Source organism: Hemitrygon akajei, chromosome 6 (genome assembly GCF_048418815.1).
Source record: "Hemitrygon akajei chromosome 6, sHemAka1.3, whole genome shotgun sequence".
Lineage (NCBI taxonomy): Eukaryota > Metazoa > Chordata > Chondrichthyes > Myliobatiformes > Dasyatidae > Hemitrygon > Hemitrygon akajei.
The window spans coordinates 137,434,615-137,461,580 of NC_133129.1; the positions used below are offsets into that span (position 1 = coordinate 137,434,615).

At 38.0% G+C, this 26,966-nt stretch overlaps 1 protein-coding gene across 1 annotated transcript in view; it reads right to left on the reverse strand.

Moving 5' to 3' along the window:
- LOC140729530 (synaptotagmin-7-like) overlaps positions 1-26,966 on the reverse strand; it is a 530,282-nt gene that overhangs the window by 102,370 nt on the left and 400,946 nt on the right. Inside the window, 2 exon segments of the mRNA XM_073049365.1 lie at positions 2,814-2,936; positions 24,819-25,181. Of these exon segments, the coding sequence (XP_072905466.1) occupies positions 2,814-2,936; positions 24,819-25,181 (486 nt within the window).

The following is a 26,966-nucleotide window of genomic DNA, read 5'->3' on the forward strand; positions in this document are numbered from 1 at the left end:
ATTTTTAAGTGGACATTACTATTTTATATGTAACTTGCTTGAGGTTTAAACATACTATTTAACATTTTTCACATTCCCTTTCATTACTTTTTGTTTTTCACTTCTACACCACACTATTTTATATTATTTCTGAATTATATATACATGGCAAAATATAGTAGTATTACTTTAACCCAAATTCAATTGCTTTATCTCAACATTAATTCACAAAAATATATCCTCTGAATGACATTCTTATCATAAATATTATTACACACATTATAATATTTCATATGTAAGCATCCCCAAAACTGAAATCATTCTTTTCTCTCACTGAATCTTGAATTTTTCTGTTCTAAATTCATTATCCCTCTAACAAGTTAACTCTAACAGTTCTTCCAATTTCTCTCTTACTTCCAAATTAGTTTCTAGTCTCATGAAATTCAGAGAGCTAATTCAAATAAAAATCCCTTCCTTGTTGCAATAGAAACACATTGAACCAAGAAGTAACATTGGATACATTCAATGAAGCTGAATCCACATTGACAATGGCTGGTTCCAGTCTTCCTTGGGACAACTATGATTCCATGATGGTACTGCTCCTCTTGTTCCCAATGAATTCCTGTAAATTGTATGCTGCTTTCTCTCCTCAGTCTGTCCCATCATTTTGTGTTCTGTAAACACTAAGAATTGTGATATTTCTTTTCCTATTACTCATCTTTATCTATATTGATTTCTTTTCCACCAAATCCTTAGAATGTTCTTACTTTTAAGTACTGCGACAATCTTCTTTAAAAAAAAGTTCAAGTAAATTTGAAACCTGGATGGTTATTAATATTTTGAGCTCTGTCTTTGTGTTTAGGATATAATATGCACTTATATAAAGATACAATTCTCTGCTTTTTATGGTAATATAACTCTTGAATTGCACTTCCTTCCGATTTAAAGTACATTTATCAGATTTCAGTCTTCTCTCTCTGCCCTGTAATGAATTTCAACATACTGCAGCATCCCCTTCCCCCACCTGCTGAACCTAGCTCCTCACTCCCTATGCTGATTATGGAAAAATATAGACCCTGTGAAAGATACAGGCTCCTCCAGGCAGTACTGTACATTGTACTCTAATAGTTAGGGTGGGCCAATGTCCTAAAATTTGGGATTTCAATTCAAAATCTACCTGGCCCCTCACCTTTTATTGTTCCTTATAACTATTGAACATCCACCTTAATAATTTTTAATATAGCTTGGTGTTCAGTTTTCTTTGATGTTATTCCTGAGAAGGAACTGCAGTGTGTTAATATATTGAATGGAATATATGAGTATCAGTAATTGCTGTTCCACATTCATCTTTTTCTATTCTTGTCATCGGTACTGATTCCTATTTATCAGTTCAATACTTTAAGGGAGCCGTGGACCTGCTTCATATTTTATAACCTTATTTCCCATTTGCTCTCCTTCACCCATTCATTCTGACTTATTGTAGACTCCATTTAGTCATTTAAAAGTGACTGAACCTTATGCTCAGAGGTACAGGTGAATACACTTTGCACTTTTGGACATATAGGACATACAAACCCTCTGGTAATCTGAACAATTTATCATCTTGGCAGATACTTCAGACCTTTTGGTGACTTACACAGATCAAAACAGAGAACCCATCAGTGTATGTAAAAAATAGAGATGATCAATTCAATGCACAAGGGTCACTATAAATTGAAAATTCCGCATGGAGCAGGACAAAATGAAAGGTTTCTCTGATATATTCTGCAGCAGATTCTACACACTACTCAACGAAAATCAAAAGCAGGAGGCATATCTGAAAAATCAGAAAGAAAAAAATTGCTGCTGGTATTATTGAAAAATGAACCATACCAAACTTTAGTTTAACTGATTTGAAGCAAACTATAAATAATTACTAAGCCATGCATAAGGAAAAAGCCATCATTAATGAGAACTCTTAAGAGGAATTACTTAGGTGGAGAAAGTAAAAATGTTGTATAAATAAGTGGAGATCAATCTATTCTGATTTGTTGCAGATTGATGAGACCTATTGAGACCAATATTGCTTAAAGGCTAAATAGAAATCAGTGGTGTCATGGAGCTGAAAAATAAAGAGTCATTATGAGTTACTGATGGAGAAAGAAAATATCTGCAATTGTTAGATGACAATGGGAAAAATATTGAGAGTTGATGCGATGTGAGGTGACGATATAATACATAAGATGGTGGTAATCTGCATGGATACCTCCTGTACAAAGCAGAACTGAAGCTAAGATCAGAGGAGAAAAGGAAGTAAGTGAAAAAAAAATCCAGACTTATAAACCATTTTAAATGGAAAATACAACATCCAAGGTATAGCAGTTTTGCACTTCACAGACATGGTAAAGAAGGATTTAAAAGTACAGGATTGGAAATTTGACTGACTAAAGATTGACACTAAATGGATTTCTTTGGAGATATTTCATAGTTTGACTTTCAATTTCATTATTTTGCATTGAGTGGTAATTTCTACCTTGTGCCTTTAGTAATGCCAACTTATATTAGGGCAAGCCTAAAATAATCAGGTTTAAAAATTATGACACTGATTATGAGTGACTTTTTAAACTCTTGCATCATTGACCTTTGTAGAAAATACACACACGCAAAGCTGGTTCTACATTTTCAAGGCACTTGCAAGTTGTAGTCTTTTTACTTGTACCGAATCTTGCACTCACACCTCTGCACATTTACTATTATTAATTTTCCTACAGAACACACACACAATTTTTTTGTTTAACTCATCTTCTCAATTTAGACTGTGATCAGTTTTCTTCTCCTTTTTGTCAGATTCATACCTTTTGTCTGACTGCATGCCTTGGTTTGGTTGACTGTTGCTGGTCTGTAGATCGGGAATATTTGCAAAGTCATCCTGTTCTGTCAAACCCATAACCAGGGAAAGGACCACCATCCGGCCTTCACTGAAGAAACCCATTCAGAGGAATCGGGCAGGGAGAGAAAGGTAGGAAAGACAGAAAGATTCCAATATACAACAGGTAGAGGTAAAACTCTGGTCTGGACACAAACTGTATCAAAAAGGGATTAGCTTGGAATTAGGATTGCAATGTAGATGGACGATATGGGGAACAGGGGTTGGAGATAAGAGTGCATGCCATGAAAAAGGAGATCGAAGGAACGTGTACATTCCTTTTAGATTCAGCAAAAAAGGAACACTGCTATAATAGTGCGTTTCCAGGTGCATGAAGCAACAAAATTAAAAACTCATTCATAGTTAGTTTGAATGGATTTGTTCTGAAAATCTGCATGAGACTGCAAACGAAGATTCCTTCAAATTTCAAACAAAAGGTGTTCTGGTCTCAGCTGGGATGGGGATAAGGACACTACAATAGGCCTCAGTACCTTGAGCTAAGGAGGGTTCCTGCTTGATTGTTATCCAATAACTCCTGCTGGAAAGTGTGAATGGGTCAAGATCAGTCGAGGACAGGATTGGACTCAGCTGTGTCCGTACAGTCGAATAGTCTGTCTGCCTCAAATATCTTGTTTGTTTAAGTTGCAAAAGAACAAATTGCATGTTAGAGATAAATTGTAATTAAAAAATAAAGACAATGTATAAAACATTTGGAATGAACAGAATCGGTAATAAAACATTGAATTCCAGTTGCCAAAAAACTCATTCTTTGACCTCTGATTAATGTCACCAGATATATAAGGTGTACCATTCTTCAATTTCAGATATGAAACCCTTTTAAATTTATCTTATGATATTGACTTGACATCCAATCCAACGGATGTTTGCCACAGATTTATCCGAGTGACCACAAGATGTGTATGATCCTGGATGGTAAATGTGGGATGCACTGCGCAAGTCTGATCCTGTCCCCACACACACACATTGCAGCATGTTAGGGCTCATAAGCATGAACCCGAGGTAAATTTCCATCCTGGTAGCCTAAGGGTGCTGAGGCAAATTGGAGGTGAATAGCTGAGATCAGCCAGGGGATTGAATGTGGGACCTTCCTGGTCTGTATGTCTCAGTTTAATACTTGGTAGAGGTTTTTTTCTTAACTGAAACACCAGGAAAGCCCATTTTCAATTAATTAATTTAGAACATATTGGGAAATTTAACGTAAAAAAAATCAAGCCCAGATTGAAGCCAGGTAGTAACTATCATAGGGGAACTTAACCTAAGTAGAAATCAGAGACCAAATTTGATGTGTCAAAAGATTTAACAAACTGTTTTGCACACTCATTCACAGTTCATTTTGTTTACTGGTTGCATAGATATATTCGCACACTTGACAAAACAGGAGAGAATCCTATAAATTACATCAGACTATCTCCAGTTACTGCTGAAAGAGGTGCAGAATCAAATTTTACAACATTCATGAAAAAAATGATAATCAGACCAGTTAGCAGCTCTGTCAGCTTTAAAATGAAATTGTTAAGATGAATACAAATATTTTTAATGGCTGAGGTATAGCATGAAAAGCATTAAAAATAATTGAAAAAGCATTGGTTAAGTATTACTCCATGGTCAGATCAGTATCACGATACATCCAGAATCAGGCATTGCCAAACTTTCAGGTCAACGTATCTGTATAATACATTTCTGGGTTTTTATTAACTATTTCACTAGTTGTCCTCCTTCGACAAATGCTCTTTTCAGAATTTCAAGCATCCTTGTTCTGCTAGTAGCCAAGGAATATTAGTTTGACTTTTTCCATGAATCTGATATTGTATTGTTGTTAGTTAACATGAAACATCTGTTTAATTTAATTTCAAACTTATAAATGTTGTGAGAAGGGGCACACTTCCCATGCAAGAAAAATCCTAGTTTCTAATCAGGAATTACAAAACATGGAAGATTAGGAGGATCAGTTTGCTTTTAATGTGACAGTATAGAATTATGAACTTTAAATAGAAACTGCTTCAGCAGATAATCGTGCTCTCACTAAAATAAACCCCATGTCAGTAAAGGAAAAGGGTCAGTTTGATGCAGTCTGATAGGATGTATGTGCACTGGACTTTTGAGTTTACTAAATAATAGAGTTGATCTGGAGAAAAAATTGTTACAAATGTTGAGTTCTCAAAAATTACATACAACGTTATCAATTCCGAAACAGCATAACAAATACTGAATGATATAATTAGACACCATTGAACAAAATAAACCCTGACTTGATTGACTGGTATGGGACACTTTATGCAATAATTTTCCCATTCTTCAAGGCAGTATATTTGAACTTAAGTGTTTGGAAGAAGAGGGGAGACGGTGATTACAAATCCTGTATTAGCATTGTTTCTTTTTCAACCCCACAGATTTGTAAAGGAGTGTATTGTAATTCACCTGCTCCATAGTGGAATACTGACACCTAATGAGAATTACTTATTCCCCAACTACGAGAAGAATGTTTACTCAGCAGGATAATCGGATATGAGGAGTAGGTGACACACAGAATGATGCAAAACAATAATGAATCTGAACATTTTGATCTCTTCCTCTCTTTTCTTTTATCTAGAACCTCACTGGAGTTTAACCCTTTGCTTCTAAATAGCCCAGTGAAAATATTCTGTTAAATTGCCTGCAAAGCACACACCACGTGAAGGAGCTTGATTGTATAACTAAACCTGATCACATTGTTACTCAATTCCTTACACTTCTGCACTTTTCAAACTTTGACTCCTCTGCCACGTGATGCTTAGTCCAGTTGCATCATTCATGCTACTTCAATCAAAATTAAATAATCATCTCTCATCCTGATAAAATTTGCCCACACCAGTTTAGAACATTTACTAAAGACCTATCTTTGTTAAATCTAGCAATTCTGATTGCTACCTTCAAAAAGCTCCCCTAGTCTTTTCTCTTCTACTTGTCCACTTCTATTCCCTAAAATTAAGTCTAGTGCCTTGCTGGGCATGCTACACTCTGATTAGAAGGGTTCTTTTGAAATTATTTTAGTAATTCTACATTCTCAAATACTTTCAATTGCTACTGTTAATTTAAGGATGCCTGATACCTATAACTCTACAAGCTACTTTTGCACTTCTCAGAAGTCTGCTGTATATTTTTTGCCCATTGCTCCCTGACTTTTAGGAGCCTATAGTACACAACCAACAATGTGAATGCATCTTTTTCATTCCTCAGCTCACCCATATAGTTTTACTTTTGGCATACCCTCCCCTCCTCACAGATGCTACATGTCCTTCTTTTTACTAAGCTCTCGATCACATTTGAAAACCCTGCAAACCAGAGACTGTGAGCAGAAACTCTTATTCATCTTTCTTGCTCATTAAGAGTTTGATGAGATTCGGTTTGTCACCTAAAACACTCGAAAACTTATATAGATGTACCGTGGAGAGCATTCTGACAGGCTGCATCACTGTCTGGTATGGGGAGGGTGGGGAGCTACTGCACAGGACCGAAAGAAGCTACAGAAAATTGTAAAGTTAGTCATCTCCATCTTGGGTACTAGTCTACAAGGAGTGGTGCCTCGGAAAGGCCACGTCCATTACTAAGGACCCCCATCACCTAGGGCATGCCCTTTTCTCAATGTTACTGTCAGGAAGGAGGTACAAAACCCTGACGACACACACTCAGTGAATCAGGAACAACTTCTACCCCTCTGCCATACGATTCCTAAATGGACTTTGAACCCATGAACATTACCTCATTTTTTAATATATTATTTCTGGTCTTGCACTATTTATAATCTATTTAATATACATATTTCTGCTTACTGCAATTGATTTACATTTTTTTCCCCTATGTTTTCATGTACTGCATTGTACTGCTGCGGCTAAGTTAACAAATTTCATGATCATGTCAGTGATAATAAGCCTGGTTCTGATTAATCTTTGAACCAGGTTGCAGTACTACCCATGATATCATGCTCCCAACACACAAGATGCTGGATGAACTCAGATGGTCAGGCAGAATCCATGGAGGGAAATAGCTGATGTTTCAGCCATCTTATGTGTTGCTCCAGATTCCAGCTGCTGCATTCTCATGTATTTCCATATCATACTACCACATGTCCTTCTTTAATACCCAATTATTGTCTTTAATTTCATGGTTTCTTGAGTATATAACACTAAACACAGCAAAACTTCTTTGTTTCCTCTGCTCTGACCTCTGCCTTCACTGCCTTGCAAAAACTACTGATTTCTCTTCCTTCCTTGTCAAACTCATTGGCAATTTCCCATTCCACTGATAAGCTAAATGAAGTCTTTCCCAAAGGAACTAGTGTATTTCCCCAGAAGGATACGGTCATAGACTTGCTGTAAATCCTTTCCAGAACCATCACTATGTCCCAGAAATTGTAAGTCCTCCCTCATGCACTATTTCTCCAGCCGTGCTTTCACCTACAATGTGCTTCTATGGCACGAAGGTAACGTAGAAGTTACCGCCTTTGAGCTCCTGGTTTTTATTCTAGCTCCTGATAATCTGCTTTCTACCAAGTAGTGCTCAGCAATGTCAATTGAATGGCCATTTAATCATCTTTTGTTAGTCCAATAAACAAGCTGTTGTATAGACTCAGTAAGTCAGGCAGCATCTGTGGAAGCAAAGGGACTTTTAACATGTTAGTCAAGATCCTGCATCAACACAAAATGTCCTTATCCCTTTGCCTTCACAGATGTTGCCTGACCTGCTGAGTTTCTCCAGCAGCTTAATTTTTGCTCCAGCTCCCAGCATCTGTAGCCTCTTATGTCTCAAACTTGGATGGTATTGTTGGAAGAAGGAGAATTGTCTGGTATACTTTCTGCTCATCCACAAGAAAGGAAAAAGACTTAAGCAAATTCCCCACTTCCCTCATTGCCAAAACATAAGTAACTGTGGGTGGTCTTTGAGAAACAACCTTTTTTCCAATTTAGACACTTGAAGCCTGAACTATCTTTCCTCATCAACTTTGAGAGGGTCTCTGATGAATCCTTAGCATGGAATGAAGTTAAGCAGAAGCCAACATTGACTGTAATGCCTCAAACTTATTTCTGTAAGAGCAAGTCTGCTTTCCTATCTTACTCATATCTCTCAAATATATTTTCTGTATTAAAGGAGTTATCTCAGTTTTGACTAAACTCAACAACTGACCATACTCAGCCACTTGAGTACAGAACTCACAATATTTCTTTTTACCTTAGTCTAAAATGACAAAACCCTTGCTGGTTCTGGGACAACCGGCCTCTCAACATTTACTTAAAAGGCCTTGAAAACCTCAGCAAAATCACCACTCATTCTTCACTATTTCAGAGAACATAGTTGCACTCACCTGGCAGGTTAGCCTCTCATCTCAAAAGTCAACACTACATGGCTTAATAACGTGATTCTAAACCGTATATACAGCTGAATCAAAAATACACTCAGCTGAAAGCTCAACATCTGCCTGTATAATTTCAGCAAGATTTCATTATCTTCCCACCCCAATCCCTAGGCTGAGATACTATGTGATCCTCTAATTAATTACCTGATCTCAATGTTAAATTTCTGTGCTTCTTGACCAATGATGTAGCAATTTCCTTTAAATCACATCCAATCTTTAACATTTTAAAAACTATTCTACATACTATATTTAGTCGGAAGTGGCTAACTTTACGTTCCTTGGCATTATAACTCCAATCTCTTGCCTACATCATCTTCGTCCTGCTCGTGGTTTAATTTCCATTCTTGTTTTGTCTCATCAGCACACATCGAGGCACTGCATGCAGTGCCCCAACTATGCTATCACTGATTGCAAGCACCTAAGGGTCAAGAATAAATCCTTGAGATATCCCACTAACTATAAATTGAAAGCTTGCAAATTATCCGTTATTCTGCTTTCTTCTACTAAACTCTCCTAGTTTCACAGTTTCCTACATCAACACTGAAAGCTTTTTGAAAATCTGAACCTGCTGTAGAGTCACACATCATAGAATCAGGCCCTTCTTCCCATTATACCCATGCCAACCATCAAGGATCTAACTATACTAATCCCAGTTACCTATGGGTTTCTGTGCTTTAGTAATTCAAGTGCTAGTCAAGATACTTCTTAAATATTGTATATGTATCTGCCTTCACAACAGTGTATTCCAGATTCTCCTCCAACAGGGTAACAAATAAATACATCCCTTGATGCATTTATGTTTGCAATGGTCTGTATGGATGGCCTGCAAAGCAGAGATTTTCACTCTCTCTCAGTATGTGCGACAATAATAAACCCATTACCGATCAGTGTGAATCCAAAACTATGCATAGCAGTCCAGCTGTGGCCTAACCTATGTCTTATTAACTTGTGCCATAAACTTCTCTCATGCCTCAGTGAATAAAGGCATGAGACTCTGCATTCAACACAGCACTCTCCACAAATTCCACCACCTCCAATGGGACCCAACCACCAAACATATCTTTACCTCATCCTCTCACACTCTGTTTTCCACAGGGATTGTTCTACCCATGATTGTCCATTCATCCCTCCCCACTAATCTGCCTCGCAGCACTTATCCCTGCAAGTGGAAAAAGTGCTACACCTGCCCATTCAGGGCCTAAAACCGCCCTTCCAGGCGAGGCAACACTTCAGCTGCAAACCTGCTGGGGTTATCTGTTGTGTCCGATGCAGCTCCTCTACTTTGGTGAGACCCGTCATAAACTGAGGGAAACAGCTTCGTTAAAGCTCCTCCACTCCATTCACCGATAGCAAAACTTCCCATTGACCAAACATTTTAAGTCTGATTCCCATTCCTGTTCCAATATGTTGGTCCCTGGCCTCCTCTTGTGCCACAATGAGGCCACCCTCGGGATGGAGGAGCAACACCTGATATTCCGTCTGGGTAGCCGTGAAACTGATGGTATGAATATCGATTTCTCATTCCAGTAAAAACTTCCCTCCCCCTCTCCTTTCTTCTCGTCCCCATTCTGGCCCCTTACCTCTTCTCACTTGTCAATCACCCTAAGTCTCTTCATACTTCTCTTTCTCCTCTGGTCCACTCTCCACTCCTATCAGATTCCTTCCTCTCCAGCCCTTCACCTTTCTTACCCAAAACACAAAATACACTGCTGATACCGGGGTCAAAGCAACGCTAACCTTTCTTCCCCATCTGGCTTCACCTATCACCTTCCAGCTCTCCTCTTTCCCCTCCCCACACCCTTTTTATTCTGGCATCTTCCCCCTTCCACTCCAGTCCTGAAGAAGTGTCTCAGCCCGAAACTTCAACTGTTTATTCATTTCTAGAAATGCTGCCTGACCTTCTGAGTTCCTCCAGCAGGGTGTGTGTGTGGTGGGGGGCTTTGGATTTCCAGCATCTGCAGAATTCCTCATGTTTATGAAGTAACTTGTATGCCAATTTTACCACCTCATTTACTTGTGATCAAGAATTCTTGGAATTGTACACGTAGATTTCTCTGTTACTCAACATTCCCTAGGGCTCTACCACTCATGGTGTATGTCCCACCGTTACTAGTCCAGACAAAGAGTATCATCTAGAAGTTTTCAGGATCAAATTCCACCTACCATTGTTCTGTCCATCTAAATCACCCTGCAGCCAAATACTGTCCTTGTCACTTTCAACAACGCTACTAAGATTAGTGATAACATATCCTCCTTGCTGACGATCAATACTGGCGCACATCAGGGGTGTGTGCTTAGCCCACTGCTCTACTCTCTATATACGCATGACTGTGTGAAGAGTCATACCATCTATAAATTTGCTGATGATACAACCATTGTTGGTAGAATCTCAGGTGGTGACAAGAGGGTGTACAGGAGTGAGATATGCTAATTAATGGAGTGGTGCCGCAGCAACAACCTGGCACTCAACATCAGTAAGACAAAAGAGCTGATTGTGGACTTCAGGAAGGGTAAGATGAAGGAACACATACCAATCCTCATAGAGGGATCAGAAGTGGAGAGAGTGAGCAGTTTCAAGTTCCTGGGTGTCAAGATCTCTGAGGATCTAACCTAGTCCCAACATATCAATGTAGTTCTAAAGAAGGCAAGACAGAGGCTATACTTTATTAGGAGTTTGAAGAGATTTGGCATGTCAACAAATACTCTCTAAAACTTCTATAATTTTACCATGGAGAGCGTTCTGACAGTCTGCATCACTGACTGGTATGGAGGGGCTACTACACAGGACTGAAAGAAGCTGCAGAGGGTTGTAAATCTAGTCAGCTCCATCTTGGGTACTGGCCTACAAAGCACTTAGGACATCTTCAGGGAGCGGTATCTCAGAAAGGCAGCATCCATTATTAAGGACCTCCAGCACCCAGGACATGCCCTTTTCTCACTGTTACCATCAGGTAGGAGGTACAGAAGCCTGAAGGCACACACTCAGCAATTCAGGAACAGCTTCTTCCCCTCTGCCATCCGATTCCTAAATGGACTTTGAATCCTTGGACACTTCCTCACTTCTTTTAATATACAGTATTTCTGCTTTTTGCACATTTTTAAAAAATCTATCCAATATAAGTGTACAATAATTGATTTACTTGTTTATTTATTTATTTTTTAATTTATTTTTTCTCTTTGAGATTATGTATTGCATTGAACTGCTGTTGCTACATTAACAAATTTCACATCACATGCTGCTGATAATAAACCTGATTCTGATTCTGAAGTATCATGCCATCTGGTAATTTACTTATTCTGCCTCCAACATTCCTACCCAAATCATTATTGCTTATAACAAAGAGTGAAATACTGATACTTGTAGTAGTTACTGGCCACAGGTTTTCAAGCGCAGAAGTAACCATCATACAATGCCTCCAATTAGAAAGACAATTTTGAATCCAATTTGAAGACAAGAAAACTGGAGTGGGGTAGGCCACGCACCCCTCAAAGCCTGCTCTGTCTTTGAATATGATCATGATTGATCTATCCCGGTCCTCAACTTCTCTGCTCTGCCACTCCATTCCCTAATCTTTCTAAAGTGCTTCTAGTAATCTACCTCCACAACCCTCTGGGGTAGAGAATTCCAGATATTTAACAGCATATGTGAGAAGAAATTTCCATGTACCCAGTTTTAAACAATTGGTCCCTGATCTTGAAAATCACCCCTCATTATCCAAATACCAAAAAATACCAAGCTATTTAGTTTCTCTTGAACAGACAATACTCACATACCAGTAATTAGTTTGGTGAATCCCCTTTGAGATATTTAGGGCCTTTCTGAAGTCCATGTAGACTACACCAACTGTATTGCATTCATCAATTTTTCTTGATACCTTTTTGAAAAATTTAGATTGTACCTTGCTAGCTATAACCTCAGTTAACTCTAACAAATTTATCAAACACTGTTTCCTCTCACACAATCATCTTGATTCAGTCTAATTATATAATGATTTTCTTGCCTCATCACTGTATCTGTACTAATGATTCCACACTAACACTTCTTAACCCATCCTCTTCCTCCATCTTTATTAATCAACATAGTATTATTTCTTATATCTACATTTACTATGACTTTTCTAGAACTAGGGGGACTATGGATAATTAAAGCTCTTTTAAAATTTAAGAATGTAGGCTATTAGATTCAGATGATTTGTAAACTTTCTATTCTATTAATTCCTGTTTTCTCTTCCTTTAAATTAACTACATTAAATTTATCACGCGCACTGACTCCTTGGTTGCCAGTACTCGCAGTACGTTTATCTACCATATCTATGAATGGAAACACAGATTCTGACAATCTACATTTGACTTTAATCAAACACCTTTTGAAGTACTATCACTTCTTTTGGATTGAATTCTCTCAATGAAATCTCAGTATATATGAAGCACATTCATTCTGACTTCCACTGACTCATTTCTGTTGTAACAATCAACTTGCTAAAGAACACAGCAAGACGGGCAGCGTCTGTGTTGGAAGAGGATGGGTGGCTGGAATTGTCAAAACCCCTGCATCAGATCTGAGCGTGGTGATGGAAGATAGCTGGTCTAATGTTTCATATTCTAGCAGCAGTCATTTTACTAATTTAACTCTTAAGTTTAAATCATTTAAATGTTAGTGATTATTCAACTGCTCTTTATTTGATGTTGCTTTCATAGTAATTAATTTAGATTTTGCCAATGTACTGGCCCTGCTTCTCAAATAATTTATCACCTCTAACCATAAAATACCACCTCACCAGCAAAATAATTTTTTTTCCACACTTCCTGCTCAGTTATTCTTAAAAGTGTCAGGTACAAGTTCAAAAATATTATCCCATATGATGCCAAATTCAAGAGATTTTCACTCATGCTAAAGTTGTTGATCTGACAGTAATCAGATTCTGGAATAGTTCCAACACACTGCAGCATATTGAAAAGGTCTCCTTTTATTTCTTACTCCTTTTCAATACTCACTAGCTAGACTATAGAACACATACAACTGAGTATTACTTGGGTAAATCTAACAACATGGTAAAATGTATGGGACGAAATTACTAATTTTTAAAAATATTTTTAAATTTTTGTTCCTCCTGCAGCCTGTAAGGAGCTTGTATGTTCTCCCTGTGACTGCGTGGGTTTCTACCAGGTGCTCCGGTTTCCTCCCACAGTCCAAAGACGTTCCAGTTGGTAGGCTAATTGGCCATTGTAAATTATCCTGTGAGTAGTATCGGAGTAAAACTGGGGGATTGATGGGTGGCATTTCTTGAAGGGACCGAGGGGCCTACTCCTTGCTGCATCTCAACAAACAGACAAACAAACAAATAAATAGAAGACCACACATTCTGAGCAATCTTATCCCTCCTAAACTCTGCATTCACACCTCTGCATTGCAACATTCATTATTATATAAATTGTAATATTTTGATTTGCATTTTGTCACACGATGACAATCCTGTTATCTAATTTGTCTTTAAAAATGCATTCATTGTGATTCTTATCAAACAATAGTAAATAAGATTGATTACTTTCAAGACAGTCAGCATGTATAGTAGCTTGAGCAACAACGATTACTGTGTTGCAGAGAAAATTAAAAAATATATATCTAAGTATGGGACATAATTAATATAGAACATAGAATAGTACAGCACAGTACAGGCCCTTCGGCCCACAATGTTGTGCCGACCCTTAAACTCTGCCTCCCATATATCCCCCCACCTTAAATTCCTCCAAAAACCTGTCTAGTAGTCTCTTAAATTTCACTAGTGTATCTGACTCCACCACTGACTCAGGCAGTGCATTCCACTTACCAACCATTCTCTGAGTAAAAAACCTTCCTCTAATATCCCCCTTGACTTCCCTCCCCTTACCTTAAAGCCATGTCCTCTTGTATTGAGCAGTGCTGCCCTGGGGAAGAGGCGCTGGCTGTCCATTCTATCTATTCCTCTTAATATCTTGTACACCTCTATCATGTCTCCTATCATCTTCCTTCTCTCCAAAGAGTAAAGCCCTAACTCCCTTAATCTCTTATCATAATGCATACTCTCTAAACCAGGCAGCATCCCGGTAAATCTACTCTGTACCCTTTACAATGCTTCTACATCCTTCCTATAGTGAGGCGACCAGAAATGGACACAGTATTCCAAGTGTGGCCTAACCAGAGTTTTACAGAGCTGCATCATTACATCGTGACTCTTAAACTCTATCCCTCGACTTATGAAAGCTAACACCCCATAAGCCTTCTTAACTACCCTATCTACCAGTGAGGCAACTTTCAGGGATCTGTGGACATGTACCCTCAGATCCCTCTGTTCCTCCACACTACCAAGTATCCTGCCATTTACGTTGTACTCTGCCTTGGAGTTTGTCCTTCCAAAGTGTACCACCTCACACTTCTCTGGGTTGTCTGCAAATTTGCCAATCCAACCTTTCTACCCCCTAATCCAGGTCGTTAATAAAAGTCACGAAAAGTAGGGGTCCCAGAACCGATCTTTGTGGGACACCACTAGTCACAACCCTCCAATCTGAATGTACTCCCTTCACCATGACCCTCTGCTTTCTGCAGGCAAGCCAATTCTGAACCCACCTGGTCAAACTTCCCTGGATCCCATGCCTTCTGACTTTCTGAATAAGCCTACTGTGTGGAACTATTAATTAAATAAAAATGTCAAAAGGTTTTATGCTATGGGAGCTTCTTGATAGTCTAATAGAGTGCAAGTGTGTACGAGCCTGTTGATGGAATCTTATTATTGAATTCTGGGGCTTCAGAATGTAGATGACCAGTTTAGATTTTCTGATTGCTTGGAACTTAAATTCCAGCTGTTTTACACAGCATTCAAAAAATACCAATTTGATTGCATAAGCTTTTTTCACATGCTTTGTAATCCAATACACCTTTTAACCCGTCAATTCAGTCAGGGTTCTCTAAACAGGATGTAATACATCATTCTGGAGACATAAACTGGTGAATTCAAACAAACTGTCAGGTTTATTTACAGTATAACGGTAAATCTGATAAGAAACACACTCACTGAACTATGCACAGCTTCCAGCACAGTCTTATTACAGGTTCAGGTAGAGGTTAGAATTAAACCTCATATGGTCTCTTCAGTGGAAAGAATTGATTTCAGATTGTGGGTGGTTGATTTACTCTGTCAGTCTATTCCACTAAATAATTCCATCACAAACTGAGAGACCCACAGTCATGAAAATCTAAACCAGCTCTTGTGTGTGGCATACCAACATCACACAATTCCTCCCAGCAATGCTCTGAACAAGGGATACACAAGACACGACATTATGAACAAGAGAAAATCTGCAGATGTTGGAAATCCAAGCAACAAACACAAAATGCTGGAGGAATATAGCAGGCCAGGTAGCATCTATGGAAAAAAGTACAGTCGACGTTTCAGCCTGAGACCCTTCCATTGATGCTGCCTGGATTGCTGAGTTCCTCCAGCATTTTGCACATGTTATTATGTCTACGTCTGATAAAGATTAATTTTACTTGGACAAATACCACTTACAATATGTCAGTGAATGCCAGGTCAAATTCTTGGTGTAGCACAATCAGACCTAGAAATTAGCACTGACCAATCGCATTGCCAGGAAATCAACTTTCATGTCCGCCCGGCTGAGAAATGTAATGCAAGCAACTGGATTTGTGGGCACTATCTCTTTGTTCTTCAAAGTCAGCTCCTCTACTTATAACATTACCAAAGATAGCTTGGTTCCAGTTCCAAAGCTTGCACTGTTAGTAAAAAAAAGTAATTACTAATTATTTCCCATTGTCCATCAAGTGAATCTGTGGAATGCTCTGCCTCAGAAGGCAGTGGAGGCCAATTCTCTGGATGCTTTCAAGAAAGAGTTAGATAGAGCTCTTAAAGATAACGGAGTCATGGGATATGGGGAGAAGGCAGGAACGGGGTAATGATTGTGGATGATCAGCTATGATCACATTGAATGGCGGTGCTGGCTCAAAGGGCCGAATGGCCTACTCCTGCACCTATTGTCTATTATAGAACACTTATTGTCTATTGAACACTTATTACTACCATAAGTTCATAGATATATTTTATTTCCTATTGAAAAAAATGTTTTTGTTTAAATGAAAATAGAATTCAGCAGGTCAAATCATAACTATGGGAAGAAAAAAAATGAGTAAGTGTTTCAAATCAAAGACTCTTCATCAGAACCAATATGGATTTTAACCTCTCAACTTAGTCAGGGTACTTTAAATTGAATATTGTAGGATTAACTGCAAGTTTAAGTGTTGTTCTTTCTGATGTTGCACAGTATGGGTATCTACTTTTGAAATATATTGTTTTAATTTAAAAACTGCACAAAAATATTTATGCATACAGTATATGCATGTGTGTGTGTGTGTGTTCACCTATACATCTGCTTATTAATGCAAATATCTAATCAGCCATATATAAATAAATTATCTCTTTCTCTCTCTCTATATATATGTACAAGCAATTTAATTAGTATGACACTGCTACACAGTTGTTTGAGCTGCTGCCTCTAAGATCCTGAGAACCGGGCTTAATGTTGATCTTGGATGTTATCTGTGCGGAATTTTCACTGAACCTCTGATATGAGAGTTTTCTATGGATGTACCAGTTTCCTCCCATGTTCTAAAGAAGTATTGGTAGGTGAATTAGCTACTGTAATATGAGCAGGAAGAACATCAAAGTGGAATAGTGGGCATGTGAGAGCAGAGTCACTGTAGAGCCACGGGAAGGAATAGGGCTGATGGGATTGCTCCGTTGGAAGACAACATGGATATAATGAGCTCAACGGGATTTGTGTATGTCATAATCAGTCAGTAGTAACAATCACCATTTAGATTATTACACTTTTTTTTACAAAGTTCTGTAATACCAGCCATAGGAGTTTAATGAAATGCTATTTGATATCACTTTCAAAATAAAACTCCAGTGAAACTTAAATCTGACATGGAAGTTGTGGCGAATAGGAGTTGGGCACAGGAGTGGCTCACCTTCTCGAAGCAACTTTGTTATGTGGCAAATACAAGGTGACAGGTAAAGAAACAAATTTTAAAAATGGATAAATGCTTATCGTCTTGACTAAATTTATAAATATAGTTATAACAGACAGGTATATGAGGCTCCATGATCAGTAAAGATATTTTTGCTCAAAGCGAGTGGCATTTCTTAACTTCCTATTGTAGATTTGATAAATTACATATGATGACAGGGGCCAGAATTGTCTTGCATTACAAGTAAGGAACTATCATTTGGTGTCTTCAATCACACTCAGGGAAGGCATCAGAATTGTATTGCAATTAAGAAGTATCAACATAGAGTGTGTCTTTGTGGGGGTATAATCTTCACTTCTTGCATTTCTATATTTTGCACAATATTATATTAATTAACACAAATACATACAAGTTGCCTCTTTTTTTAACATTCGGTCATTCTTATTTTTCCAATTTCCATTTCCCCACTTCCAATCAACACATTTCTACTAACAACATATTTTAAATTTAGTTTTAAAGTGACATTCTCTTGAACCTGTCAATGAGCAATTTAGTTAGCTAACTGTCAGGGGAATTACTGATAGACATGGTGAAGAGTTGCTTCTATGCCACTTGGTTAATATGTGACAATTACTGGAGAAATAGAGAAAGGAAGTCTACTCAACTTCATACAGATTTTTGGGTCACTGCAAGTTTTGACCTAATATCTAAGGTTTATAAGATTGTCATCTAGAATGACAGTTGCACATTACATGGTCTTTAAGGTGATGGATGAAGATCAGGTATCCCACTTCTCATAGACTTCTGGTGGTGTGAATTTTAAGTACAGAACATGAAAGAGGACACTATTCTGGAATCTTTGAAAAATTAACTGCATATATGTGAATTACAAAAGACAGTATATAATTATCACATCATTAGGCATATTCATTAAAATGACAGCACCTATTTACAGTTACCAGCTGAAGCTACAGTCATTAAAACGTCAGTGCTCTCGTACTTTGAATTATGGACATTATATACCATGATATAAATCTATCATGGTAATCACTTTATAAAATTTATTATAAATAATCTATTACCATGTACTGTTTCCTCTATTTTTACTACACAATAGGAAAATTAGAAGGATTTTATTTGCAAGAATTCACATCAATCTCTTGATGTTCTATCTCATGTTCTGATAGTTTCAGATTTAATTTATCTCCTCCAATAGCCACCTTGGCCCTGGGTTTTATAACCCCCTCTCAGTCAGCATCTCCACCACTTATTACATTCATTCAAGGGCTTTCCTTTTCATTCTCTCTCCTCTTCTGATACGAGATTAAATATCTTCAGAATTTCTAAGTTTTTCCGGTTCTGATGAAAGTCCAATGATTTGAAGTGTTCATTCTGTTTTCATTTCCATGGATTCTAACTGACCTGTTGAATATTTCCAGTGTTTTCCCAGTTTAATTGCTGGCAGTTGGCCCTTTATCAAATTAATTTGTACAATCATATCAAAGATTCTGGTTTGTGCACACCCACAGATTTGTCCCAAATTTGGCACTGATTGGCAGTTTCATTCAGGTAGGATTTAAATATACATACTGAGGAGGGGAAGGGATAACAATGCTGTAGGAAAGAATATTCTAGGACAATAAAATGAAGAAATGTCATTGAGGATAAGACAGGGGCATCTACACCATATTAATCCTATTACCAGTGCCAACCTCAAAAAGAAGTGAATAAATAGAAATTACTCACATACCACTGTGAAGTATCTGTAAGACTGTAAGAGCATTTAATTAATTTAATATAAAGATTGCATTGTATCTTATTATAAAGCCTGGGTGCATAAGATTTAAACAAATGCTAAATGAATTATCTTAATTTATTTTGCTTACATGCAATCATTTGAAAGAGACCATGGTCTTTCTAAAGTTTTGTGTTATGTGCTATTGTTAACCTTCATTTAATGCTTGATTAGGATTTATTCATAACTAACACTTGGTAATTAAATGATCTTCTTCGTGTCAGTATTGTTTTGCAGTTACACACAGAAAATGTTAGCAACAGACATGTTGCTTATTGAGCAAGTTAGCATGCTGTCTGACTTATAAACAATACAGAATTACTGACTGAAATCATTTCCCCAAGTTCATATAGATTAGGATTTTAGCACCAATTGCCATTCTGGAGCCCAACAACTTAAGAGTTTTCTATATACCTGATCTCAATATATATTCTACCATGAGTGCTTCTGATACATTAAGTATGGGTGGCGTTATCATGAGAGCAAAGTGCTTAAAAAATTTAGCTGGTCCCTTGACTTATCGAAAAATAATTTCTCAGTGCTAAAAGCTCATGTAGATCTTACACGAGCATCTCCTTCAATTTACACACATTCTGATATATTGTTTATCTAATAATGCCTATTTCTATTTGAACCCTGGCAAAATTTGGCCTTTCCTTTAATGTATTGCTAAAGAAACCACAAATCAAATTTTTAAGAGCTTAATAAGACTGTGCTGATATTTAAGCATATATACAGTGGATTCTGGTTAATTGGGACACACTGGGACCAGCCATTTTGGCCCAATTAAATGGGCCGATCAGCCAGTTTCATGGAAATAGTTAAAAAGGTATAAAAAAGACAAGCTGAGTAACAAATTATGTATTTAAAGGAAATACAGTAAGAACACTAACTATAGTACTATAAATCCGTGCATTAGTCCCTGATAGTTATCGATGGAGGATTTCATTGAGTGTATACTGCTGTGTTCTTTTGATTGACTGTAAATGAACAAAATCAGTGCAGACACAGTGCAGATAATGGACTGTCTTCATACAATGCTATCAACTTTTACATCTTACGAAACTTAATTTTAATTGTAACATTCAAGATGATATTCGATGCCTTCAAATTCTTCATAGTTCCTAACTTGCTGAATTGGTGAAATCATTTCATTTTCATTCCCGACTGTTTCTGGTATCCCCAAGCCTGAATGCTTGACACTGCAGTGAGCAAAATAATTTTGAATTGTCTTGCGGCTTATTTCTTGCCAACTATCAGTGACAAAAATCACTGCTTTTTGAACACAAACACATACAACTGACACTTTTTAAAAACTCTAAGCACAGTGTAGCGTCTAACGGCCACACAAGTGCATGCGACTGAAACTAGTTAGAAACTGTTTGGCAAGTCTCCTGCTCAATTAAGTAGCATAGTGTCCCAAATAAACGAAGGGAATCTGCAATTTTCTCAATTTGATTTTGTTCTTTAGGAGTTGTCCCAAATAAGCAGCTGGCCCGATTAACCAATGGCCCAATTAACCAGAATCCACTGTACTACAAATTCACAAAAACAAGACAATTACTGAATTCATCAATGTTATTTATCATGGGAAATGGATCAGATCAGCAGATGGCAACATCACATTTCAGGACCATCTTAAGACATTTCTCTGAAACACATATCCATCATAGTTTGCATGACCAAAGGTAAACAAATAGTCTGATTATAGTGCTAATACTAGAATTGTGTCAAATATGTGCTGCCTTTCCCACGTTTGAAAACTTTAAAAAGCACAAATAATATTAAATATTTTTTGCAAGGTGATTTAATTATTCTTGCATCTGATAACCTAGTTGAACTGCTGCGGGACCGTACAGTCACGGCAGGTAGTTGGTAGAAAAATAGCACATCAGTAGAATCCTGCCTGATGCACACACACTTTGCTTTGACCTATGTATGCATCAACAACAGGTTTTTCCATTTTTATCTTTGCAGTCAGAAAAATTATAATGGCACATTTGACACAATAGTCAAAGCACTGGATCATTGCACACGATGCTTTCTGCTCTGTGAAGATGATCAAAGTAGTAAATGTTTAATAATATTAAGTATTTAAAAATAACGACAGCAAACTTCAGCAATTACAAGTCTCAGGTTCTAAATTGTCCTTCAGAAACAACAAGGCACCGAAGATTCAAAATTCTCTTTGCACAGGACGGAATTTTTTTTTAAAAAAAGGTCAAATTATTTAGGAAAAGAACTGGAAAATATTCACAGGTCCAGGTTGCCTGGAAGCAGAACATATTGTTTCAGCACACATATTCTTTCTGGATAAGTGTCTGTGAATCTGTTTGCTATACTGAGCTGCATTTGTGCCAAGACTATTTACGAGGTGTGCAGCTACAAAACTTGTATCCTCTCATAATCATTTGGAAATAAATGTTTTTTTTAAACAGTAAGCCATATGATCTGCAAGAGCTGTTTGTGATGTACAGTTTGTTGTCTGCCAGTTACCGTTTGCCCTCTTCAGTAATAAGACCGTAAGACATGGCCTATCGAGTCTTCTCTGCCATTCCATCATGGCTGGTTTATTATCTCTCTCAACCCTACTCTCCTGCTTTCTCCCTGTAACCTTTAATGCCATGGCTAATCAAGAACCTATCAACACCTGCTTTAAATATACTCAATAACTTGTCCTCCGTGGCAATGAATTTTACAGATTCACCAACCTCTGGCTAAAGGAATTTCTCATCTCTGTTCTAAAGGGTCATCGTTGTATTCTGCAGCTGTACACTCTGATCCTAGACTCCCCTACCATAGGAAAGATCTTTCCAAATCAACTCTATCTTGGCCTTTCAATATTTGATAGGTTTCAATTCTTCTCATTCTTCTACACTCCAGCAAGTACAAGCCCCGAGCTATCAAACACTCCTCATATGTTTTACCTTCCTTTCCTGGAATCATTTTCACGAACCTCCTTTGGACTGTCTCCTACGCTAGCACATTTTTCTTGAATGTGTAGTAGGGGCCCAAAACTGCTCACAACAATCCAAGTGCAGCCTGACCGATGCTTTATGAAGCTTCAGCACTACATTCTATTGCTTATATTCTAGTTCTCTCAAAATGAATGATGACATTGCATTTGCTGTGTTAACCACTAGGGAATCCTGCACAAGGAGTCCCAAGTCCCTTGCACCTCTGATTTTTGAAGTTTCTCCACATTTAGAAAAGCAGAACATATTGTTCTACACCTTTATTCTTTCTACCAAAATGCATAACCATACATTTCCCTACACTATATTCCATCTGCTTCTCCCAATCTGTCGAAATCCTTCTGCAGACCCCCCACTTCCTTACCTGCCCTTCCATCTAACTTGGTATTGTCTGCAAATTTGGCCATAAAGCCATCAATTCCATCATCCAAGGAGCTGACAAATAACATGAAAAGAAGTGGTCTCAATACTAACCCCTGCAGAACACCACCTGTCACCAGCAACCAACCAGAAAGAGCCCCTTTAGTTTTAACTTTTTGCCTTGTCAATCAGCCCATCTTTTATCTATGCTGGTATCTTTCCTGTGATACCATGGGCTCTTATCTTGTTAAGCAGCCTCATGTATGGCAGCTTGTCAAAGGCCTTCTGAAAATCCAAGCAAACATCCACTGACTCTCCTTTGTTTATCCTGCCTGGTATTTCCTCAAAGAATTCCAACAGATTTGTCAGGCAAGATTTCCCCTTAAGGAAATCATGTTCTCTCAACCACTGGGCACATCTACATGAAATGCTGTTGCAAGAAAGTAGCATCCATCATCAGGAACCCCACCACCCAGGCTATGCTCTCTTCCTGGTGCTGCCATCAGGAAGGTGGTACAGAGGCCTCAGGACTCACACAGCCAGGTTCCGGAAGTTATTCCTTCTCAACCATCAGGCTCTTGAACCAAAGGGAATAACTTCATTAAATTCACTTGCTCAGTTACTGAAATATTCCCACAACCATTGGACTCACTTTCAAGAACTCTTCATCTCATCAATATTTCTTTCTTTCTTACTTATTATTATTGTTCATTTATTTTTGTATTTTGTTGTCCGAGTTGATGTGATTTTTCACTGAATATGTTTCATTGTTATGGCTATTATTCTATACATTTATTGAGCATGCCCACAAGAATATGAATCTCAGGTTTATATATGGTGACATATATGCACTTTGATAATAAATTTACTTTGAATTTTGAACTGACTTTGGCCTACTTTATCATGTGCCTCCAAGTACCCGAAAATCTTATCCTTAATAATGGTCTCCAACACTTTCCCAACCACTGAAGTCTGGCTGACTGGTCTATAATTTCCTTTCGTCTGTTTCCCTCCCTTCTTCCAGAGTGAGGTGATATTTGTAATTGTCTAGTCCTTTGGAACTATTCCAGAATCTAATAATTCTTGAAAGATTATTTGCTACTGCCTCCACAATCTCTTCAGCTACCTCTTTCAGAAGCCTGTGGCGTAGCCCATTAGAGTCAGGTGACTTAGCTAATTGCAGACCTTTCAGCTTCCCAAGCACCTTCTCCTTAGTAATAACAACTACACTCACTCACTACTGCCACCTTGATACTGCTGACTTTCTGGCATATTGCTAGTGTCATCCACAGTGCAGACTGATGCAAAATATTTATTAAGTTTGTCTGCCATTTCTTTGTCTCCTATTACCACTTCTTCAGCTTTATTTTCCAGTATTCCAATATCCACTGTCACCTCTCTTTTACTCTTTATAAATCTGAAAAAAATTGCTTATCTTTTTTATATTATTGGCTAGCTTCCCTTCTAATTTGCTCTTTTCTGTTCTTATGGTTTTTTTCTGTTGCCTTCTGTTAGCTTTTGAAATCTTCTAACATCCCACTAATTCTTGTTATATGCCCTCTCTTTTGCTTTCACACTGTCCTTGACTTCCATTGTCGCCCATGGTTGCTTCATTCTCCCTTTCAAATATCTCTTCATCTTCAAGATGCAGTTATCCTGTGCCTTCTGAATTGCTTCCAGAGACTCCAGCCATTGCTGCTCTGCTATCATCCCTGCTAGTGTCCCCTTCCAATCAACTTTGGCTAGCTCCTCTCATGCCTCTCTAACTCCCTTTACTCCACTGTAATGCTGATACTTCTGACCTTATCTTCTCCCTTTCAAACTGCAGGATGAATTCTATCATATTATGATCACTGCCTCCCAAAGTTTCCTTTACCTTGAGCTCCCTAAGCAAATCTGGTTCATTACACATTACCCAATCCAGAATGGGCTCAACCACAAGCTGCTCTGAAAATCCATTCCATAATGTCGTAACACCTGTAAAGGTTGTATTTCTGAATTCAACTGTTTTGACAACTGCAAAAAAAGTACAAGCACTTTACACCTTAGACTTGAGCTGAAGTTCCCCATCGTTTCAGGATGTTAGCATTGCATCTTCTTTAGACTTGATTAATGATCCAACAGGTCCTGTAATTCAGAACATAAACTGAATTTCACTGTCGATCTTTTCTGCACAAACCCATGCTGCATGGATTTCCCACAACATATGTCAAACATATTGCTGTGGGTATAGTTGGCAGAACTCGACTGAGAATTGAAAGGAATTCTCACACCTATACAGCTACCAAACAAGTGAAAATACAAAGATTTGTTAGAGGGTAGTGGGAAAGAATTCTGCTTTGGGGTGGAAAGGAGAAAGAAGACAGACTTACAGGAAAGACTTCATATCTAACCCTCGATTACGGAGCTGTCCCATGACGTAATCCCAGCTCCCAGGGTTGGAGCGACTGCGGCCACCGGCTGTGCGACTGCGTGACCCCGCTGTACTGCCTGCCCTGTGCTGGGCTCTGTAGGGAGACCTGTTGCCGGAGGTTGTCTGCTGCTGGAACTGAAGCTGCCCCAGGCTCTGGCTGGTGGTGGGCTGGTGGTGGGTAGGTCTATGCTGCTGCAGCGGCTGCTGCAGGCTCTGCTGCCTCTGCAGCGTCCGAGGTCGCGGGCATTTCGGCTGCTGGTCGGCCGGCGGTGTGGATATGTGTTCTAACGTAGAGGCTGCTGACAAGAACGGCTCATCCAAGCTAACAGAACAGTGGGGCAGAAGAAAATAGTGGAAAGATATATAAAAGGAGAAAACAAAAAGCAAAGCAGAGTTAGCCAACCTGTAGTGAAGTCCAGCAATGCATCTTGAGTGTGTTGGATGCCAGGCTTCGGGCTGATAGATCATTAATGTATAGTTACTGACAGGTAGCTATCATTTCATCATCACCACACAATTACAATACAGCATTACCAAACATCAGTCTCAATTTAACTTCCTGTCCTCATTGTGGTGCATTAGAATTACACTGGTTATTGGAACACAGCAAGTGAGCAAGGTTCAACAAAAAAAAGTACTTTGAGGAATATGGAGCTCTGGTTTACTAGAAAGAAAAATAAACTGTTTCTTGTGGGCAGTAAGAAGCATTAGGATAAAAATATTGAGGGTGTTAGACAGTTGATCCTAGGAGTCACAAACATTTATTTTAAAAGTTGCTCATTAAATACATTTCTCTACATAGATACAGTGATAGAAAAAATGTCTCAAAAACCTTATCATTCCACATATAGCACTACTTATTCTTGCTATCAAAAACCTCAAGCAAGTGTTGTGTTTTTTTTCCTCTGTACAGAGCCACAGTATCAGTGTTAATGTTACATGAAAGGAGAAAATCCATGAAATTAGGGCAAGTTTAAAACTTCTCAGTCTTAATATCCTTAGTGTGGCTATACAAGAAAAATAATTACAACAGATTAGAAATTAGAGAGAAAGAAAGTGTGCGCGTGTTTATGTGAGAGAGAGAGAGAGAGAGAGAGTGAGAGAGAGAGAGAGAGTGAACAATGCTGTTTTCAGAAGATATTTGACTTGTAATTCCCTATTAATGAAAATATCATCTCCTTGCAAAGAAAATGACTGTCACCATCTTATGTTTCAAAGGTCTTTTAATACCTGTGGAAAATATAAGGTTTACAAAAAAAGGTCAATGTTTGAACTTGCAGTTCCTTTCTTCTGTATGATCAAATTAAATATTTATTAGAGAAGGACCTTTAATTGCTCATGGGAATAAGTTTCTCTGCAGGGCACCTACCTTGTTTTAGCTAATGCTACTCAACTTGAAAGAGTACATTCCTTTTTGCTTGGTTATTTGTATCCATTAGTTAGGAAACATTATGCTGTTATAATTATTAAGCAATGTTGATTGTCAAATTTTAACACTAAATTACTCAAAATGGTGAAAAAAACCCATTCCTTTTTAAAATAAGTCAGGGTGATCCCATGTAAAATCCCAGTTCATTTGACAAAATAAAATTTAATCAGATATTAATTTTAGTAATCACTGTTGGAGTTTTATATTATGAAAGGATATAGAAAATTCCTACCCATGAATTCTGTGCTCACTGTGGTCAAGAACATAAGTGATCAGAAATTGAATACTTTCTTCTCCAGGCAGTGTGCACTCTCAGATTTGGTAGAACTTCATAATATCCAAAAAGAAACTTAGTCAATAAAACTCAATGGCACAAGTGCATCTCCATTGCCTCAGTCTTTTCATTTCTCACATCAACCATTCTGTGACCTCCCTCAATAAAATTACCAATTAATGTTCCATTACGGCGGGCTTGTGCTGTGGGTCGATATTTACTGGTAATTATCTTCCAAGTATTTGAAAGTAAATATCATAAAATACATTGCAGTAGGGAGATAGATCTTTTCCACTGCCCTAAGCATTTGAAAAGTCCTTTTTATTACTTGGTTTTTGTTCTTGTAGGGGCTTGCCAGCTGAAAATTGAATCAACAGTTTTCATCCCATTTGGGAAGTGTGAAT